This window comes from Tinamus guttatus, unplaced genomic scaffold (genome assembly GCF_059628265.1).
Source record: "Tinamus guttatus ecotype Peru unplaced genomic scaffold, ASM5962826v1 Tinamus_guttatus_pri_ptg000629l, whole genome shotgun sequence".
In the NCBI taxonomy this organism is placed as follows: domain Eukaryota; kingdom Metazoa; phylum Chordata; class Aves; order Tinamiformes; family Tinamidae; genus Tinamus; species Tinamus guttatus.
In genome coordinates, this window is record NW_028289163.1 from 718,517 (window position 1) to 727,909 (window position 9,393).

The 9,393-nt window shown below is 46.9% G+C and overlaps 1 protein-coding gene across 1 annotated transcript; it reads right to left on the bottom strand.

The window, feature by feature from the left end:
* Positions 1 to 333: 333 nt before the first annotated feature.
* Positions 334 to 1,104, bottom strand: LOC104569508 (uncharacterized). Its single transcript, XM_010216478.2, has one exon. The coding sequence runs from the start codon at positions 1,102 to 1,104 to the stop codon at positions 334 to 336; it is 771 nt and encodes a 256-aa protein (XP_010214780.2).
* Positions 1,105 to 9,393: the final 8,289 nt, after the last annotated feature.

Genomic DNA, 9,393 nt, shown 5'->3' on the forward strand with positions numbered 1-9,393 from the left:
AGAATGATCCTGTTAACACCAGAAGTATCCCATGTCCCATACACCAAACTTATCCCATGTCCCATACACCAGGAATACCTACTTCTATATAAGATTTCTTTGCCTTATACAATGGGCAATATATTCAAGTACTCTACAGAAGGCTAAAGAACAAAAGAACAGAGAGAAAGAAGAAGACAGCTTAATTTCCAAAACAAGAAGAAAGTCGTTGGGCGTTTGCTCCATCACTGTGTGAACCAGAAAGCAATGTTGTCACCTCCTTGTAGTGCCTGGTCCTGTCACACTCTGGAGACGGGAGCCGGCAGAGCCGCTTTTCCACGCGGAGCAGGACCCTCAGCACCTTCGGATGGGGTAGCAGCTCTGCTGCGAGGGGACGCAGTACTTGCTCAGCGGAGAGCAGTAGGACACGGGGCTGCAGCTCACTACGACGGGCCTTTTCACCACGGCTGAGCAGCAGGACAGAGCTCCGCAGCAGCAGGGGAAACAGCCGCAGCGGCTGCAGGGCAGGCACCGCTGCGTGCATGGCTGGGTGCAGCAGATGGGCTGCTGGCACGGGTCACAGCAGACGGATTTCTGGCACGGGTCACAGCAAGTGGACTTCTGGCATGGGTCACAGCAGACGGACTTCTGGCACGGGTCACAGCAGGTAGATTGTTGGCATGGGTCACAGCAGGTGGACTGCTGGCACGGATCACAACAGGTAGATTTCTGGCATGGATCACAGCAAGTTGGCTGCTGGCACGGGTCACAGCAGACAGACTTCTGGCATGGGTCACAGCGAGTGGACTGCTGGCACGGGTCACAGCAGGTAGATTGCTGACACGGGTCACAACAGGTGGGCTTCTGGCACGGGTCACAGCAGACGGACTGCTGGCATGGGTTGCAGCTGGACTGTTGGCATGGATCACAACAGCTGGACTGCTGGCACGGGTCACAACAGCTGGACTGCTGGCACGGGTCACAGCAGGTAGATTTCTGGCACACCTTCACGCAGCAGCGGGCCTGCTGGCACGGGTCACAGCATGTGGCCTGTTGGCACGGGTCACAGCAGCGGGCCTGCTGGCACGGCTGGCTGCAGCACACCGTCTTCCCACGAGAGCACATGTTTTATGTAGCTGTAGCGCAGGCAGAGACGAAGGAACGGAGACCTGAAACACAGCGTACGCTCAGACCCGCTCCAGCTTGGCAAATTCATTGAGCTGTCTGGCCTTATCCCAGGGAAGTGCCGCAGACCTTCTGAACTACTCTGGGAACTTCCCTTTGCTGATCTATGAACATCCCTCCATGAACCACCAACCCCAAAACTTCCTTCTCCACTCCCAAAGCCTGAGCTCTTTCCGCTCTGTTTTGCAGGAAAATCTGGACTCAGGCAGAACTGTAGATCAGACACAAAGACACTTCTAGACTCATTGCTTGACCAGAACCCTGCTAGAACCCTCGTTAACAGAGAACGTTGCCAGCAGGTGAACTTACCGTGCTAACGGGGTGGTGTAGTTGAGTGAGGAGCAAAAGGATGGGAGGCCTTTTATTTAGCTCGAAATTTGCCTGTCGGAAATGAGATACCCCATAGCAATTCTGACTTCATCATTTGCCCACCTAACCTATACTTATTCGTTGAACGTGCCCTCATCTGGTTAGCCTCTGCCTCATTATTTTTGATCACCCCCTCAATTTTGTATTATTAACAATTTGTTCTGCAGATTTTTTACAGTTTTTTAATGTCAAGTTAATTCTTGTGGACTGCTTAAAAGGTATGTTTCTGCTCATTTTGCATATGGCAGTCATTAGACAGATATGCTCAGTGCCTTGTCCAGAGGCAATGAGTGCTAGATTAACATAAAAAATCCTAATTGTCATAAAGAAGTGGTGGATTCCAGAGGCAGGTGGAGGCCTTTTGGGCACCTGTCACTCCATCACTTGTGATTTGTTTTTGGATGGAGAAATGGCCAAGCCTGGTGTCTTCTTTGGGGTCCTGGTCATCAGAAGAGCAAACACAGAACACAAAGCTCTTGACATCTCATTCCTTGTTCAGGGCACTGGAAAATCCATGCCCTCTGCTTTGCTAGTATGAGAAATCCTAGCTGAAAGAATCATGAAGAAATTTGGAGTAGAGTTTGGCCCAAAGCAGAGTCCAGATTTTTTCCAATTCCTTTCTGACATATTTAAATAAAAGCAGATCACAATACTTTTCTAATGTTTCTGCTTAGCACGTTTTGATCTTCAAAATTCCTATTACATTCCTTTAAGTTCTAGTATGCCCTTGAGTAAGGAAAGATCCACCTAAGGACGTCATTTCTGGAATCAACTCCATGCTCCGTTCTCAGTCATCTATTGACAGTCATTAGTGCTGATGCTAATGATCATGTTGCAATTATTCATTAATGGTGTCACTATTTATTTTGCGCGAAAGCCTGAAGGCCTTGCATGATATGCTGAGCATCTTAAGAACTTCAAATTAAACTACGTGTTTTTAAAAACATTGTCTCTCTCTAGTCAGAGGGAATTCACAAGACCCAGGACCATGACGTGTATCGTTAAATGTTTCATTTCTGAGATCATTTGGGGATGGAGGGCTCCTTCTACCGCTGAGAGCCATAGGGGACCTCAGACCACCCTCCCAGGCAGCAGGCAAGAACTCACCGTATCTCTGCGCAAGGGCTTTCTAAAGTTAATTTTCCTATCTGTTGAAACACAGGCCCAATTTCCTATTGAGTTTGTCTAGCATTGTGCTAGCCCAGGTTAGAGCAGGTTGCTGCCACATGTTAAAATCTAATTAGAGATACAGATTTATAGCAGTTGGATGCAGGCATCTCTGCTGGCAGCAAGGGAGGCTCATGCCAGTCTGGAGTATGGCCTGGTGTGGAGTTTTGAGCCCGGAGCATATGGAGAAAGGACAGGAGGCTCCAATATTAACAAACACAGAGGTGCTGAGGAAGAGATGTTGGTCCAAACAAGGCAATTTTTATGTGACTTTGTACAGCTCTAGTGCGTTACTTCATCCATGACCCTGCTAAGGCAAAAAATACATAGCTGTCATCAGACCTGCGTTTGCATCAATGATGGATAAAGCCATGTGAGAGAAATCCAATCCACAGAGACTCCTGGCCGGTTTTATAGGAGGAGGTTTATGAAGGAAAAGCCCAGCCATGTCCAGAAAAGATCCCAATTAAATTCTGAGTGGAGAAGATGAACTCTCGAAGCCTCCATAAGATGTCCAAAATGCTCCTGTGCTGCCCGTTTGGCTTTGAGAATTAGGTAGGAGGTGGAGCAATCCTTCCACGAAGTAGCTAATGCAAATTCTGTGTTATTAAACTTGAGGGAGTTGCTCCTGGTTAATCCTGGCGGTGGAAATCGGCTATTACGTTGTTAAACACAGAGCTGGGATTCCTGAAGTGTTCCTCTTGGCCATCTTGAGCATACGGATGTGAAAGAATTCTTCCTCCTCAAAATTTTTATGGTCTTTGATTTTTTTTAATGATTCCAATGAGATAAAAGCTTTGATTATTGCTATCCTAGTGGTAAACATTTCCAGGACTGACAAAAGCTCTGAGCATTTTGTAGGAAAAAGGAAAGGAAGAGGAAATAAAATACTCTGCATTAGTCACAGAATAGAGAGCTCTAGACGTTGTGCAGGAAAGGAAAGTGAAGGAATAAACAAACATAAAAGAACAAAACTTCTATGAACTGAAAGACTTATTGACTCATCACCCTCTAATGCCCAGACGAAGAACGAACAGGGAAAACACAGCGTTCCCCAGGGCTGTGTGAAAAATGAGCCATCCCTTAGCAATGGCAACAACACAAATGTAGGTCAGTAATTAATTATCCTCTGCATCTCATTCATAGCTTTTCCTTTTAATAGGCTCTTCCTCTATAATGACAATTTCCCCCATAACTTACAAATAAGTAATTTCTATTGGGTATTTACTGACTGTTTATTTACTAGGGACTTCCAGAAGTCCGTTCCCATGCCTGCCTGGGATGGGTGAATCACACTTGGGGAACTTTCTCTCATTACACACTGTGCAAACTTTTTAACTAAGGTTGTTCCAGCTCAGGTTAAGGAACCTGCGGGATTTGCTTTGTTTTGTTTCCAAATCTAGCAATGACTTTTAAAGATCCTGTTTGCAGGAAAAGCATGAACGTGCAAGCCAGGCCCCCGGCTGTATCTTGAACCCGCACTGCATCTGCTGAGCTCTGTGCATCTGCTCTGCTTTCACACCTGGAATGTTCCCCTGCACGAGGACGGTGTCCTGGTATCGCTGGCAGGCACCGTGGGCACTTCCTGCCGCTTTCGTTTCTGCAGTTTTCCATTAATTTTAGTCATTGGAATGACTAACAAAAACCTCAAGGAAATCATGTGTAAGATGCCATCAGACAAATAGGTATCAGGGAACAGTGATTAAATACACTCAGCACGATATGGTAGTCTTGAAGCAGAATTTTTATTGTCTTGCTGGAGGCAGAATCAGAAAAGCGAGACAGAAACTGCTGACAGCAGCCATTACAATGGGCATTGGCAGAAGGAACATGAACAGCTCAAAGACACTTCACCCCATCCTGACGCGACCCACCGGCTGCTTTGAAAGCATTTGCTTGCAGAGAAGCAGCAGAGCTGGCCAAGGAGGAGAGCCCAAGGAGGCAGCCGGCAGATCCGGGCTCAGGGCTGGACGCTGGTGCTAGTACTTGGGGTACGAGGAGGGCAGTTTGCAGATGTTCTTGGAGTACTGGGGGCAGCTCGGGACCGGGGGGCAGTACTGCAGCAGTGGGGGGCAATAGCGCTGCACCGGGGGACAGCAGGGTGCCACGTAGCCGTACGTCTGCACGGGCTGCACCTGGATGGTGTAACGGCAGGAGGATCCCGAGTCGTGGCACGAGGAGCGGGAGCCGTGGCACGAGGAGCGGGAGCCGTGGCAGGAGGACTCGTAGTCGTGGCAGGTCCCGCGGGAGCACATCCTTCTGGAGTCCTGGCCAAGCTGTGGGGAACAAAACACCCTCCTGCTGAAACGATCCCTCTATTTTCTTCTTACTTTTTACCTGTTTTTCACTGGACCTCCCCAGCAAACTCCCTCTCTGTTTCTTTCTCCTGATTAACCCTTCTCAGGTCCAAACGCTCCCTTGTTGCTGCCTAAGCATCAAGGGTTGCTCCAGCTATTGGGGCACTGAGCTTGGCCACAGTGGCCCAATGCAACAGGCCCTGCTCTCAATCCCCATTTACATCAACAAAATATTCAGTGGAAGGATCTTCTGATTATAAGCAGAAATGGTAGAATTGGTCTTACCCTCTTCAGCTGCAGGGAGAAGCGTCTGGAAGAGAAGATGAGCAACTGAGGAGGACTGGGCCGAGAGGACTTTTATATGGTCCCAGCAGTTTATCTCGGATGTGAGCCATCCCTTTGCAATGGCAATTTAATTATTTACGCGCTCAACGTGGCACGTGCTCACGCTATCCTATTTTTAGTGTTTCCGCTTTGACACGCGATATTTTGTCCCGTGTTAATTCCTGATGAATTCCCCATAAGGTTTTTGGGAAGGTATTTCCCATTTCCTGGTGACTGACGCTAATCTCAGCGGTGTTAATTAGCTTGCCAGTGGGCAACAGGGATTGCATCAGGGACAGAAGTGTCTTGATGTCTCAGAAACGCTGACTCCTGGAGAAGTCCTGCTGATCTGTGCAGGTGACGGCTCAGGACTTTAATTTACGTGTTGCTTAATGTCAAGACGAAACGCGATTGCCACCTGCGAGCGCCGGGCATGGCACCATTCTGGGGAGTTTAGCTCGATCTCTCGAGTTACTTGGCATGGCCAAAAACAAAATGTTTCTGATTCTTCATCTTCTCAATGTGCCAGATGCCCTTGCTGACCCCAGCCGCTTTCTCCACAAATATTGAAGATCACTTAATCGTTAAGATCAGGGAAAAAGGTCGAGCACTGATCTCTGCCTGGTGCTTGTGCATTTAAGCATCGCTATTCTTTGGCTGCTCTTTCACTTAGTTTCTTTTTGACTCCTTGTAGCTGACCTCATCTGCAGAGATGTATGGAATGCAATGGATTCAGAGAAAGGGTGCTTTTCAGCTGAAGTTTGGGCAAATTTGGGCTCTACTGGCAAAATTACGGGATATATAATCCTGTTTGACTTGGTCTTTGAAGTATGAGAAAATGAAGCCCTTAACTCAGCGACTTTTGGAAAATGTTACCCATTAGCCTAATAGACTAAACACTCACAGGAAGCTCTTTTTCCTTCTCTCTAAAGTAATGGTGTCCTACAGCTTTTCTTCAGGCTAGAGCTGCTGTAATTGCTTGTGGTGAGTTTTGTGCAGCTCAGAAGGATGCACGAATTCCTCGGGCCATTTTGTGACTCAGTTGTGGGTCAAAAACTGAAATAGGCTCTAGCTGCCCAGTGAGTGAAACCGCTGTTTGCCTGGTCTTCGTGCTCATCCTCCGTGGCAGTTCTCGTTTCTGTTCCTTCACTGCCTTGTGAGGGACCTGCTCGCTGATGCTCCTGCTAAACCCTTCCACCTCCTCGCCTCACTTCAGAAATTGGGGTGTCATGAGATTCCACCTGCTCAAAAATGTTTCTGAATCTTTTAAATACAGGTTGGGAGAAGAAAAATGTGCTCTCCAAAGAGTTCACTCATTGCTTGAGCTCTTTTTACAGGAGTAAGCAAGGAAAGCCCAGTCTGCAATGATGAAATGTAATTTTTAGTGATGCATAGGTCAGTACTTGCTTGGTTATGTTCAACACTGTTTCGTTATGATCCCTCCATAATGACATGCTAGGGAGTTATTATTTGTGTTACGCTAGTGCAGTCTCGAGATGAACCTTCCCTGGGCTAGGCCATTGCTCTGTTCCAAAGTATATGCTAGGAATATGGCAACCCTGGGATACAGACTTGAAGCCCGGGTTTTCTGTTTTTCAGAAGATCTCTTTTCTGTCTTTCTGTTTTTCTTTTTTCCCTCTACTGTGTCTATTTACCTCCCAAATACACGAGGGAGTTGTTGTTATAGGCTAACAAATATTATGCAGTTTCCAAGCATTAGAATACAAGGAGATTTGACTGAAGAACCGAGGAAAGAGAGTATCTAAAGAGAAAAGTGAATAAATAAATCGAATGACGATGCACGAATCTCATGAATTGGAAGCTTTATTGTTTCCCACGCCCAGCTGAGGCTGAAGCAGAACTGCAGGCATAACAGCAATTACACGCTGAATAATAAGAAAGGACGTTTCCCGAATAATTAGAAAGAATGGCATCTTGAGTGGTAATTAGGGGAACACTTCATCCAGAAGAGTGGCGAGGTGCATTGCAGACACCCAGGGGTTTCAGGAGAATGAGATGATTTGTGGCATCCAAGGGAAGGGGGAGCTGGCAGCTCCTGGCTCGGCGGTGGCTCCTGTCCCTTTAGTATTTGGGGTACGAGGAGGGCAGCTTGCAGATGTTCTTGGAGTACTGGGGACAGTATTGGACCGGGGGGCAGTACTGCTGCAAGGGGGGGCAGTAGCGCTGCACCGGGGGGCAATAGCGCTGCACTTGTGGGTAGCACGGTGCCACGTAGCCGTACTTCTGCACGGGCTGCACCTGGATGGTGTAACGGCAGGAGGATCCCGAGTCGTGGCACGAGGAGCGGGAGCCGTGGCACGAGGAGCGGGAGCCGTGGCAGGAGGACTCGTAGTCGTGGCAGGTCCCGCGGGAGCACATCCTTCTGGAGTCCTGGCCAAGCTGTGGGGAACGGACAACGTGTCACCCGGGCAGGCAAACTCCTCTGCAATCTGCATTTCCTTAGCTCTTTCTCCGTAGGCTTCTGAGGAGTTAATTTTCCTCTGCTTTGTAATATATATGGGAGATCATGACTCTGAAAGTGACACTGCCTTGTATTTTAGGAGATATTCTGCTGTTCCTGTTTTGCATGGTCTGATTCTGACAGGAATTTCCTTAACAAGATGCTGCAGACTACTTTGTTAAGTCTAGTTTACTCTTAAGGCTTTGCATCTATTTATCTGAGATCTCTCTCTTGCTCTCCACCACCAAATACTTCAGGATTAATTCTCTGACGGACCCAAGACTTCTTGTCTTTGCAGTGCCAGTCCCTCAACTCTTCCCATTTTTCTGCCATCCTACCTGCACAAACACACCACACGAGTCCTTTGCACAGTTTAAATATACAGGCATCTCTTCACATACCAAGAACTACAATTCTCTAAGACAAAGATAAGGTCAAACTAACCAGCCAAGAGGATATCCCACTGCTGAGCGCAGTATCGATCCCCATAACCCAACTTACCCCTTGTCAGAGCAAGCAGCAAAAGAGAGAAGTGAAGCCGAATGAAGGAGGAACAGGGAACAGAGCACTTTTATACACTTCCAAAGAGTTGCCCAAGAAATTATGCATTTCCTGGTAACAATGACAATTAATTATATCCCCGCACCGATGTTTACCTCATGTGCCTAGTTTTTAGCATTTCCTACTTGTCACAGCCAGGAAAAGCAATTATGAATTTTCCCATAACAGGTTAATAGCCTTTGGATTTCCTAATCTGCTCTATGTAGAGATTTTGAAGGTAGTTGCATGTATACATCTCAAGAACAAACCTAACCCTAGAGTTATTAAGTGATTTGTTGTTGGGCAACCAGTATTACATCAACTTACAATTCAAAAGTGTTGACTCCTACCTGCACGCTGCCCCTTTGCCTGCATGGCAGGCTCACATTTTGATTAATACGTTTTTTTCATAACACGAGGAACTGTAATTAGCAGTCACAACTCACAAGGACTGTACTTGGAGAGGTGGAAATCTAGCTGGCTACCTCCCGCACACGTAATGCCTCAACACTGGAGATGGCTTTAGGTGAAGGATGTTCCCACTGGAAAGGTCTTTTATTCAGTTTGTGAGTCTACCAACTATCACCTGTGCTTTTTTTTCCTTGTTATTCTAGATATTATTCTATTTACTTTCTTTTTTGAAGATGATTTCAAATCCTAGGAAGAAGTGATTTGGTCTTGGAAAATGTCATCACTAGAACACTGCTAGTTTCACACTCCTGAGTTACTTAAGCGGTTTTATAATTTTTCTTAGTGCAGTGTTTCGCTATTTACTATGGAGCTTCTCTTAGAATGGCCTAGACCTTGACGTTAGGATAATGCTACACACGGTTGTTCCTTTCCCATGGCTTTTATTCAGCCTGGTGCTGCAGGAATGCTTTGGGAGAGCTCCGTAGGCCAGTCCAGATGTGATGAAACTAGAGGGTCCCCAAGAGTTGCTTGCTGAGTTCTCAAGTCAGGAACTATTTGTATAGACACGGTCTTCATCTCTCTCAGGGCTTATCTTCACTGAGTTTCTTTAGTTGATCTTGATTTCGCAAGTCCACGATTTAGCAAAAAAAACAACAAAGT